Source organism: Grampus griseus (genome assembly GCF_964374135.1).
Source record: "Grampus griseus genome assembly, chromosome: 2".
Lineage (NCBI taxonomy): Eukaryota > Metazoa > Chordata > Mammalia > Artiodactyla > Delphinidae > Grampus > Grampus griseus.
This window is the reverse complement of record NC_139018.1, coordinates 37,345,879-37,358,895: the sequence shown is the minus strand read 5'-3', so window position 1 is coordinate 37,358,895 and position 13,017 is coordinate 37,345,879. Positions and strand designations below refer to the sequence as shown.

The 13,017-nt window shown below is 41.8% G+C and overlaps 1 protein-coding gene across 1 annotated transcript in view; it reads right to left on the bottom strand.

Annotated features, from left to right (window-relative positions):
• The window catches only part of ESR2 (estrogen receptor 2), a gene marked incomplete at both ends in the record, with an annotated part of 47,070 nt that overhangs the window by 1,649 nt on the left and 32,404 nt on the right, over window positions 1-13,017 (bottom strand). Inside the window, 1 exon segment of the mRNA XM_082648443.1 lies at window positions 284-464. Within this exon segment, the coding sequence (XP_082504569.1) occupies window positions 284-464 (181 nt within the window).

The window sequence follows — 13,017 nt, the reverse complement described above, 5'->3', positions numbered from 1 at the left end:
GCAACTGAAAAACAGATGAGCCACACAGGACGCCATAAAAAGCTCCTATGAGGACCATGCCACATTCAGTGCTCGCTGTGGCCGGTCTTTGGTTACAGGTGTGTGCACTGATGATGCACCCCCTTCCCTTTCAGGGGTTCATTTTCCCTTAAAGGTGGCAATTCTGCCTTATCCATCTCAAAGTTGCAAAACCCTTTTTCCAAAGCTCTTCACCCTCCTCTGGGCATGTGCACAGCCCCCTCCCACCACGCACCCCGTGGAGCGGCCCCCGCAGGGATTGTACCTGGCGTGCCTGACGTGAGAAAGGAGCATCAGCAGGTTAGCCAGGCGGACGGACTGCTGCTGGGAGGGGATGCCGCTCTTGGCGATCACCCAGACCAGAGCATCCGTCACAGCGTTCAGTAGATGAGCCAGTTTCCGGCTGCTGTCAGGCTCCTGGGGTGCCTCAGCTGAAGGGTACACACCTGGACAAAGCATAAAAAAGCTGCGAGTCACTGCCCTGAGAGGAGAAAACGGAAGTCGTGTGCTCAGCCATTAGGCATGCATATGTTCTCCAGAAAGGAGGCCAAAGTGATCTGGGTTGCTCTGACATCTGCATGTCTGGTGAAACCTTAAAAGCATGGCTTCACCTGTGCATGGTGTCCTTGTCCCCCAAGAGCCAGCCCTGTCACCGAGCTGGAAGGGAAAGCCTTCCAGCTGAATGCCGGATGAATGCAGGCAGACTCAACGGCGTCTCAGAGGGCCCCCTGGCCCAAAAGTGTGGCCTTGCCAAGCAGGAAATGTATCTAGTTGCCTCAAACCATGACATGGTGTATCTCAGCTGCAGCAACAAATACCCACACGGAGATGGTCAGAAAGTGAGATTAACTCAACTCCTAGTCCCTAAGAGGGCCCCTCATCTACGGGGAGTTTAATAAACATAAACTAATCACCACCGCTATGCCGCCTCCCCCCACCCCTGTGTGCCACGTGCAGACGGCCACGGCAGGGCCACTGCCACCTCTGTCCAGGCCCTCAGCATCTCACTTCAGGTGATGCCTTGCTGGAGCAGGAAGACCACCGATTTGGAATCAGACAGACCTACTCTATATCCTCCATCTCTCGCTCTCTGACCCCTGACCAGTCACGCAGCTCCTCCAGCCTCAGCTCCTCACTGAGCAAAGCTTACAGGCACATGTCTACCTCCCCACGAGGTAGGTCGCTTCCCCCTTCCTGCCTGGCCCAGTGTCTAATTCCCCTCTGACTCTCGGGACTGAGATACTTGGCCTCCCAAAGGTTGCAAAACAACCGCTCAGGTAAACCTTGCCCTACTACCCCCTCGCCTACCAACCCCGACTCCTTGATTCCTGGCAGCAGGGAATTAATTAGCTTCCCTTCCAGGCTTTCGATTTCAAAGAATAAATAGCAAATACGTGAAGTCAACGGGGGAGCTGCCAACTTTTGACTGTAATGAGAACGAAGGATGGCTGGCACTCTATCATCCACAGAATTGGTTTTGGCAGTTTTTGTTCTCTACTTTTATTGGCATTTCCAGTTCAATTGATGCAACTCAGTTCAACTCAGTTCAGTTAAGGCAAGGGACATACTGAACCACAACCATGCCAGTGCAGCGCTTCGCCACATCCCTAGGGGCATGGCCCTCCATGATGTCTGATGATGCAGATTTAAAATATTCGTCTTTGGCCCAGAAGCTGCTGCTCTAACCCATCTGCTCACCTGTTCCTCACAGGGACTCTTCCAGGCTCCCTGGCATGCTGGGGTCAAGCCTCCCATTGACCCCCATGGCAAATGACCTGCCCTCTCACTGCCCCCACCTTCCACTCAACATGCCCTTGAGTGTCCAAAATGAAAAATGCAGATCATGTGCTGCCCTTAAATGAATTCCCAGCTCCTGGGGTAGAGTCCAAACCACTTGGTGCAGTTAACAGTGTACCAGGGCTCTCTCTGCTCTCTGCATCCTCAGTTCCCCGCACACCTCACCCTGAACACTGCTTTCAATTCCTTTAACAGGTGATGCCCTGAGCATACTGAGCTTTCTGCTTAGGAATGCTCTTCCTTCCCTCCCCTCCTCCACCCCATCTCCTCCTCTTCTCCACATCCCCTCCTCTTGCTTATCTACATCCAGTCCTCCTTTAGATTCCAGCCTGGTTATGAACTTCCTTGTGGAAGCTTCCCTGACTTCCCTCTGGTTTGGGCTCTCCTCTGAAGCTCCAAAGGTGCCCTGTGCTTCCCCAGCAGAGGGCAGCACGTTGTCCTACACGCTGGATGTCCTCATACACACGCTCTGACCCTCAGTGAGACTGGACGTAAGTACTGTGCAGGCACAGACCCTATTTGTTTGCCTTTATACACCCGTCACCTATTACAATGACTGGCATGGGGTAAGCACGCATAAATGGAAGAATTAGACTGAATTTACATAGGTTCAAATTTTTAGCCAAGCACACCATTATAAATTGAAATGATAAATATGCATGTTGATGCATATTTTAGGTACATACATAGAAAATTATAAATCAAATGAAAGCTTAGAGAAAATTATTTTAAGCTTATTTTCCCTTAAAATTGACCCTGGCTGCATTAACAAGTACTTTCTTTAACTACCCTTTAGTCTATTCTGCTACATGAAATGTGCTCCATGTATTTCTACTGCCATAAAGAAATCTTACATTTTTGGATTCTAAAAGGAGTCAAAATTACGTACCTGTACATATGTCAGTCTAAAGTGACAAAAAGTGAAAATATAAAAATATTTGGCTAGTATACAAATGTTCACAGCAATATTACTCATAATAGCCCAAAAGTGGAAACAACCTAAATGTCCACCAACTGATGAATGGATAAACAAAATGTATATCCATACAATGGAAGATTACTGAGCCATAAAAAGGAATGAAGCAAGGCAGAAATAGAGACACAGATGTAGAGAACAAACGTATGGACACCAAGGAGGGAAAGGTGGGGGGGATGAACTGGGAGGTTGGGATTGACATATATACACTAATATGTATAAAATAGATAACTAATGAGAACCTGCTACATAGCACAGGGAACTCCACTTCGCTGTACAGTAGAAACTAACACAACATTGTAAAACAAATATACCCCAATAAAAATAAAAAATAAAAAAAAAAGCGCAGAATGCCAAAAAAAAAAAGGAATGAAGTACTGATACATGCTACAACTTGGATGAAACATCATGCTAAGTGAAAGAAGCCAGCCACAAAGGTCTACATTTTTATGATTCCATTTATGAGCTGTCCAAAATGGGCAAATCGATACAGACAGAAAGTAGATTAGTGGTTGCCCAGGACTATAGGTGGGACAGAGATTGGAGAGTGACAGCTAGATTGGGGAGTACAGGATTTCTTTTAGGGTGATGAAAAATGTCCTAAAATTGGTTTTGATGATGGCTGCACAAGTCTATGGATATACTAAAAACCACTGAATTGTACACTTTAAATGGGTGAATTGAATGGCATATGAATATCACAATAAAGCTGTAATTTTAAAAAGTAATAAAGTGAATCTTCAGAACCAAAATTGCAGTAACACAAAAGCTCCTCAGTACCTCCTTACGTCTGACCAAGGCTCCCCTCAGATAACCTGTGTTGGCTATTGGGTCACCTTCTTCATAAATGAGCGGTCACTGCCAAGGGTGAGCCCTGGATCTTCTACAGGCTGTGGGGTCAGCACAGCTCCATACAGGGCTCAGGGTCCACCACTGATGAGGGGTTTGGGGATAGGGGTCACTGTGATTCTGTAAAGGCACGTGCTGTATCAATTTTACATATGGGGAAAGATTTTACGTACAAAAAGATTAACCTATATAGAATCATCCGGGGAAGGAACTGGGCTGTAGAATGCCCATTTGGCTGCCTGCCTCTCTTTTCAGTCAGCAGTGCTGTGCCTGCACTTTGGGCATTCACATACCCTCTTGCTCATCAGACACGTAGGTACAGGGTAATCGCTAAGTGGCAGGCCCCAGGAGGGGCAAGAGACAAGACACAAAGCCCCCAGGATGCTCACTGCCCAGACACACAGGAAACGGTAAGGATTAATTCCTTCCAGCCCCCAAGAGTTAAGAACATCAGATTTTCTTTTAGAACCAAATTAAATGACTTTTCCCAAAACTAAAGAAATACAGTAAAAATGTCAAGATCTTGGCACACCACCACACACATACCAAAGAAAGTAAAATAAAATCAAGGACACAATTTCCTTTCCTCTTTATTGCCTGGGAACAGCTGTGTCCTCCTTTCACCAGCCCACCTGATGACATTCTAAGCAGCACATGGGGAGAGATGGGTAACCCCCCAACATCTGCCACGTCCTAAGGGTTCAAAGGATGAAGATATAAGCTCGTCTCAACTGAAAGCAAATAAATCAGAAGAGATAAAGTGTTTAATAAAAATTCCAGAATACTAACCAAAGGGAAAATGTTCTGGCTTTTGGGAGGTGTATGTGGGGTTTCGTTTGCCTGTTTGCTTTGAGGAAAGAACCTCTAGCTATGACCATCCCCTTTATCACCACCTCCTAACCCAGCACCATAAGAACAGACTGATGTTGGAAAGGTGTTGGTGACATGGACCCAGGAGGCTGATGCCTGCAATGCTTTGCCCCCATGTTCTCCATCAACAGGAAAGCACCCATCTGGCCTCTTCAGCATCCTTCTGTGTGTCCTTTTGTATCTTGGCCTTCTCCGCCCACCCACGTCATGGGAACCCTCCCCATAAACTCAGAGTGAACCAGGGCTTGAGTTGATATCTCTTAATAATTTTCTTCATGTAAAATAGGCTTACCTGGTTCTAACTATTTCTTTCATTTAATGAAAAGTTTCATCCATATGAAAACTTTGTAATGAAAAGTCACAAAAGTTTGCAAAGCCCTAAAATTATTTGGATGCATAGATCTTATTCCTAATTTTAAATATTTTAAAAGACTAATTATTTGCAGATTGATTCCACTCTGTTGCCTAGATTCAGTAGCCTCTAATTCTATCCAAGGGAGGACTTCCCTAGTCTCCAGGTTTCTGGGTGACAAGATGGCTGGTCTCAGGACTCTTAATTTGGATACGCTGTTACATTAAGTATAACACTCACATAACACCCTAGAGTTTCTAAAACACTTTAACAAATATTGTAATAGGTTGTGTTAAATGCAACATTTTCTGTTGTCTCTGAGTTTCAGGAGCCATATCAAAGACTGGGTATATATAATAGAGTAATACCAGGCACCCTCACATCTTACCTATGCACCGCGGAAGAGGATTTGCTGAGAGGGAAGTTCGGATGGTGCTGCCCTCACCCCATCTCTCCCCAACAGAGAGGAACATGCTCTTCTAAGCCTGGTAAGGATCAGAGCCCTCATTAACTATAAGAGTGTATATCCCTATTCTGGACCAAAAGCATTGTATCTAGTTCATTACTGCTAAGATTTTTATTAGGATCAAGTTGAATTTACAGACTATCTGTGGGGAAGATTGACATCTTAACATACTGAATCTTTTAACCCATTAACATCTCTCTCCATTTATTTAAGATTTCTTATTTCTGTCAGCAATGTTTTGCAGTTTTCAGTGTGTGGTCTCACATGTTTTGTCAAATTTAACCTAAGATTTCACAATTTTTTTTTTTTTTTTTTGCTGTATGCGGGCCTCTCACTGCTGTGGCCTCTCCCATTGCGGAGCACAGGCTCCGACGCGCAGGCTCAGCGGCCATGCCTCATGGGCCCAGCCGCTCCGCGGCATGTGGGATCTTCCCGGACCGGGGCACCAACCCGCGTCCCCTGCATCGGCAGGCAGACTCTCAACCACTGCACCACCAGGGAAGCCCAAGGTTTCACAATTTTTGATGCTATTGTAAATAGTATTGATTTTTTATTTCAATTACCAATTATTCATTCCTACCACATAGAAATAAAATTATTTTTTATATATTTCCCTTATATCCCACAATCTGGGTAAACTCACTTTTTTGTAGACTCTGAGTTTTCTACACACATTATCACATTTTTCAAATAAAAAGTTTTACTTCTACCTTTATAATCTGGATGGATGTCTTTTATTCTCTTTTCTTGACTTATGACACTAAAACTTCCAGTAAAACATTGAATAAAATTCATGAGTGGACATACTTGTCTTATTCCTGATAACAAGCAAGTATACCATTAGCTGTAGATTATTCATTAATGCCCCTGACTAGGTTAAGGAAGTTTCCTTCCGTTACTAGTTTGTTGAGAGATTTTAGAAGGAATGGGCATTCGATTTTGTCAAATGCTTTTTCTGCACATATTGGAATAATCATATGGTTTTTCATTATTATTCTGTTAATATGGTAAATTATGTTGATTTTCTTTTTTTAATGAATATGACATGGTTTTATTTTTCTCATTTATTTATTGAATTAAAAAAATATATTGAATAAATATTGCATCGGGTCTTAGTTGCAGCACGTGGAATCTTTCATTGCGGCACGCAGGCTTCTCTCTAGTTGTGGCGCACAGGCTCCAGAGCACAGGGGCTCTGTAGTTTGTGGCACACCGGCTAGTTGAGGTGTGCAAGCCCAGTAGTTGTAGCGCTTGGGCTTAGTTGCCCTGTGGCATGTGGGATCTTAGTTCGCCGACCAGGGATCGAACCCGCGTCCGCTGCACTGGAAGGCAGATTCTTTACCACTGGCCCACCAGGGAAGTCCCTGTTGATTGATTTTCAAAAGTTAAAGAACCTTGTATTCCTGGGAAAATCACACTTGTTCACAATATATTATTGGATTCTATTTCTAAAAAACAAATTTGAGAATTTTTGCATCTGTATACATGAGAGATACTGGTCTGCTGTCTTCTTTTCTTCCAATATGTTGGTCTGGGTTTCCTATCAGAGTAATGAGTTGGAAAGTATTGCCAACTCCTCAGTTTTCTGCAATAATATGTATAAGCTTGGTATTACTTATTCCTTAAATGTTTGGTAGAATTCTTGCAGAAAAGCCATCTGGGCCTGAAGTTTTCTTTGTGGGAAAGTTTGTAACTACAAATTCAATGTCTTTGATAGATATATAGCTGTTCAGAATTTTTAAGTTTCTTTTTGATTGAGTTTCAGTAATTTGTATCTTTCAAAGAATCTGTCCATTTCATCTAATATTCAAGTGAATTGGCATAAAGTTATTTATAATATTACCTTATTATTCTTTTTAATATCTGCAGAAAAATAACGTCACCTATCCCACTACTGATACTGGTAACCTGTATCTTCTTTCCTTTTTTCTGATCAGTCTGGCCAGAGGCTCATCAATTTCATTGATCTCAAATAATCAGCTTTTGACTTTCTTGCTCTTCATCTACTATTTTCTTTTTTTCTGTTCCATTGTTTTCCACTCTATCCTTTATTCTTTCTTTTCCTCTGCTTATTTGGGGTTTCATTTTCTCTTCTTTTCCTAAGTTTCCTTAAGGTTGAAAGCTGAGGTCCTTAATTTCAGACCTGGCTTTTTTAATTGAAATATAGTTGGCATACAATTCTAAGTCAGTTTCGGGTGTACTACATAGTGATTTGACATTTGCATACATTATGAAATGATCACCACAATAAGTCGAGTAACCATCTGTCTCCACACAAAGGTATTACAATATTTTTGATCATATTCCTAATGTTATATATTACATCTCCATGGCTTATTTTATAACTGGAGTGTGTATCTCTTTTTTTTTTTTAATTTTTATTTATTTATTTTTGGCTGCATTGGGTCTTCATCATTGCGTGAGGGCTTTTCTCTAGTTGTGGTGCGCGGGCTTCTCATTGCGGTGGCTTCTCTTGTTGCGGAGCACAGGCTCTAGGAGCATGGGCTTCAGTAGTTGTGGCATGCAGGCTCAGTAGTTGTGGCTCATGGGCTCCAGAGCACAGGCTCAGTAGTTGTGACGCACGGGCTTCTCATTGCAGTGGCTTCTCTTGTTGCGGAGCACAGGCTCTAGGAGCGTGGGCTTCAGTAGTTGTGGCATGTGGGCTCAGTAGTTGTGGCTCATGGGCTCTAGAGCGCAGGCTCAGTAGTTGTGGTGCACAGGCTTAGTTACTCCGTGGTATGTGGGATCTTCCCAGACCAGGGCTTGAACCCGTGTCCCCTGCATTGGCAGGCAGACTCTTAACCACTGTGCCACCAGGGAAGCCCTGGAGTTTGTATCTCTTAATTCCCTTCAGTTACTTCATGCACTCTCTCTCCCCTCCAGCAACCATCTGTTTGTTCTCTGTAGTTTGTTCTCTGTATTCATTAGTCTATTTTTGTTTTGTCTGTTTTGTTTTTTAAATTCCACAAATAAGAAAGATCATACAGTATTTGCCTTTCTCTGACTCACTTCACATAATACTCTTTAGATCCTTCCATGTTGTTGTAAATGGCAGGATTTCACTTTTTTTAATAGCTGAGTAATATTCCATTGTATGTGTGCATACATACATACACACACACACACATCCCACATCTTCTTTATTCACTCATCTATTGACAGACACTTAGGTTGCTTCCATATCTTGGCTATTGTAAATAATGCTGCAGTGAACATTGGTGTACATGTAAACCAGAATACACATTCTTTTCAAGTGCACATGGAACATTCACCAGGATAGATCACATGCTAAGCTACAAAACAAGTCTTAATAAATTTAAGAAGGTTAAAATCACATCAAGCATCTTTTCTGACTACAACAGTGTGAGACTAGAAATCAACTAGAAGAAAAAAACTGCGAAAAACACAAACACAAAGCATACTACAAAAAAAAATCAGTGGGTCACTGAAGAAATCAAAGAGGAAATAAACATATACCTGGAGACAAATGAAAATGGAAACACATGATCTGAAATCTATGGGATGCAGCAAAAGCAGTTCTAAGAGGGAAGTTTGTAGCAATACAATTCTACCTCAAGAAAAATCTTGAGATATTCCTTTTATTGGAATATGGGCCTTGAATGCTATAAATTTCCCTCAAACTATTTTTTTAATTAATTTATTTATTTATCTTTGGCTGTGTTGGGTCTTCGTTGCTGTGCATGGGCTTTCTCTAGTTGCGGCGAGCTGGGGCCACTCTTTGTTGCGGTGCACGGGCTTCTCATTGCAGTGGCCTCTCTTGTTGCGGAGCACGGGCTCTAGGCACACAGGCTACAGTAGTTGTGGCTTGCCGGCTCTACAGTGCAGACTCAGTAGTTGTGGCTCGCCAGCTCTAGAGTGCAGGCTCAGTAGTTGTAGCGCACAGGCTTAGCTGCTCCGCGGCATGTGGGATCCTCCCGGCCCAGGGCTTGAACCCAAGTCCCCTGCACTGGCAGGCGGATTCCCAACCACTGCACCACCAGGCAAGCCCTCCCTCAAGCTACTGCTTTAGCTGCAACCCCAACATTTTGCTGTGTTCTACTTTCATTTTCAGTTAGTTCAAAATGCTTTCTAATTTTAATTTTGATTATTTTTCTGGGATCCATGGATTATTTAGATATATGTTATTTGGTTTCCAAACGTTTGGAAATTCTCCAAGATCTTTCTAATATTGGTTTCTAATTTAGTTCCATTGTGTCAAAGAAAATACTTTGTACGAATTAAATTCTTTTAAATGTATTCAGACTTGTTTCATGGTCCAGGATATAGTCTATCCTGGTAAATATTCAATGAATACTTGAAAAGAATGTGTCTTCTGCTTTTTTGGGGTTGAGGGTTTTTAATATGCCAATTAGGTAAAGTTGGCTGGCAGTGTTATTCAAGTCTTCTCTATATTTACTGATTTTCTGTCTACTTATTCTATCAATTATTGAGAGAGGGGTATTAAAATATCCCACTATAATAAGGGATTTGTCCATTTCTCCCTGCAGTTTTATCAGATTTTACTTCATAAGGTTTGAGGTTCTCTTATTTGGTGCATAAATGTTTAGGATTGTTATGTCTTCTTGACAAATTGACTCATTTATCATTATGAAATTACCTTCTTTATTCCTAGATATATTCTTTGCTCTAAAATCTACTTTTTCTGATATTAATGTAGCCACTCCAGCTTAATGCTCTGTTCATTTTTTAAACCTTTTTTCTTTCTATTCTTTTCTGATAGTTTCTATTGCTCTTGCTTAACAGGCACTATTGTTTCTTCTGCTATGCCTAATCAGACGTAAATCCATCAAAACATAGTTTTCACATTTAGAAATTTAATTTGTGTGAGTTTCACATTTTCCATGTCTCTCCTTAACCTGTTCATGCTTTCCTCTACTCCTTGGACATATGGAATATAGTTACAGTAACTGTTTTAATGCCCTTGTCTACTAAGTCTATCATCTGCATCACCTGGTGTCTTTTCCAATTATTATCATTTTCCTCATAACAGGTCATATTTTCTGCTTCTTTCCATGCTTGCTAACATGTGATTGGTTTACCCTGTTAAGTGCTGGATATTCTTCCATTCCTTTAAATAGTCTTGAGCTTTATGCAGTTAAGATGCAGTTAAGTTACTTGGCAATAGTTTGATCCTTCAGACTTGTTTTTTAAGTTTCATTTGGTAGGAGCAGGGCAGCCTTTAGTCTAGGGCTTATGTTACCTCACTACTGAGGCAATACCTTTCTGAGTACTACAACCAACATGCAGTAGAGTAGAAGGTTTTTTCCCTGTGGCTGGTGAGAACGTGAACTATTCCTGGCCCTGTGTGAACTTCCAAGTGTTGTTCTGCCTGCTCCTTTCTGCTGGTTCTTTCCCTGCCCTCGGTTAGAATCATAAGCATGAAATTAATGCTCAGCTGAAGACCTGAAGGGGATCCTCTGCAGGTCTCTAAACCCTCTCTGTCCGGCTCGTTCCTCTCCAGTTCTCTCCCCTGAAAATCCTAGCCTTCCCAAATTCACAACTCTGCTCCCTCATTTCAGGGAGACCCCTGGTGTCTACCTGGGTTACTTCTCCCTGTATTGCAACCTGGAAACTGGTTCCGGGCAGTAAACTGGTCAAATGGATCACCTTGTGTCTATTCTCTTGGGAGTCACTGTCCAATGTCCAATGTCTGTTTTACATATTCTGTAGGGTTGTTTAAATTCCAGGTGGCTAAGTGGATTCTGTCCCTGTGTTTGTTTTCAAGTTAATGCTATAAATAATCAAAAAGAAAAAAGCCTGTAACTTGAGATGCTTAAAATCTAGCATGGAAAAGACTCACCTCTCCTGACAGTGGAAATTTTCCAACAGAAACAGAACCCCATTTTCCTAACAGCAACGCAGAACAGAATAACTTCATTCTGAATGCCGTTATGACTACCAAGCCAAAAAAATTTCTTAAGAAAAGATTTCTTAAATTGGGATTTACTGTAAACAAATCCTACTCACTTACTGTCCCAAGTGGTAATTACGTCACATGCCTACCTCACCCTCTGTAATTCTCTCTACCTGGCAGTTCTGTCAGATGCTGCAGGAGGAATGCCGTAGCCTTAGGCTTTCCCATTTGCACAGATGTTTCTAGTTTCCCAACAACACAATATGATGTCCAGAGGCTAAAATGACTGTGAGGAGCCTTGCCAAACATAAGGCTTTACACTGCAAAGTGGTGTAACAAGAAGCAAGCTGCTTTCCAAGGAGCACGTTGCTGCACAGAAAAGAGTTCTAAATTATTTCTGCAAGTAAGAGAAGCCCCATAATCTGGCATTTGATGATCCTCCTGTACCACGGTGGGAATGAACTTTCCAGGGAAATCCTTCCTTTAACAAAGACAAATGACAACAAAAATCTGAGGTAACGTCTGTAGGTAAATTCAAAGAGAAGGTCAGAAAAAGTTGATTTTCTTCCACAGTTTCATATGTCCCACCTGGACATTTCCTATATGCACATCAACTTAATCACTGATGTAAGCTGGGCCCTCATATTATTTTATAGAAGGGGAATGGTAACAATAAATGTCAAGAAGGTGCCAGAAGCTCCAAAGCATTTAAGAGTCTTCTTGGCTTTCCCTACAATTTTCATTTGTCCAACAACTTACCATTTCTACTCACAAATGTCTGCTTTCTAGAACTGCGGTAGGGAGTGTACTGGGTGTGGGGGAAATGTCCTGTCAGGCAAGTAAGGCCAGATTGAGATCCAACCAGGAAGTACCCAAAGGTTGTCTTCAGGGTCTCTGAGTCTCACATGACCTTCAAATTCCTTCTTCATTCCCTCTCTCCTCTCCTTTAAGACCTAACTTCCTCCCCCCACGCCCACCTCCTTATCCAGCTATCTCCCGGACAGCTCTCCATGCTCTATACCAGGGTTACTCAAAGTATCATCTGTTACCAGTTCACAAAGAGAGAAGAAGATATTGAGGGTAAGCATTTGGAAACTTTTACAGTAATTGATAGGGTAATTTTAAATCAGTTGAATGTAACAACAAAATACTAGGGCTTGTATTTTGCACTTTTCTTTTTCTAGTATTTTATTTTTATTTTACAAAAGTAACTATCTACATGAAAGGATATACCATGTTCTTGTATTAGAAGAATCAATATTGCCCAAATGACTATACTACCCAAGGCAATCTATAGATTCAATGCAATCCCTATCAAATTACCAATGGCATTTTTCACAGAACTAGAAAAAAAATTCTAAAGTTTAAACGGAAACACAAAAGACCCCAAATAGACAAAGCAATCCTGAGAAAGAAAATTGGAGCTGGAGGAAATCAGACTCCCTGACTTCAGACTATACTACAAAGCTACAGTAATCGAAACAGTATGGTACTGGTACAAAAATAGAAATATAGATCTATGGAACAGGACAGAAAGCCCAGAAATAAATTCACACACCTGTGGTCAACTAATCTATGACAAAGGAGGCAAGAATATACAATGGAGAAAAGACAGCCTCTTCAATAAGTGGTGCTGGGAAAACTGGACAGCTACATGTAAAAAAATGAAATTAGAACACTCCCTAACACCATACACAAAAGTAAACTCGAAATGGATCAAAGACCTAAATGTAAGGCCAACACTATGAAACTCTTAGAGGAAAACATAAGCAGAACACTCTATGACATAAATCACAGCAATATCTTTTTTGATC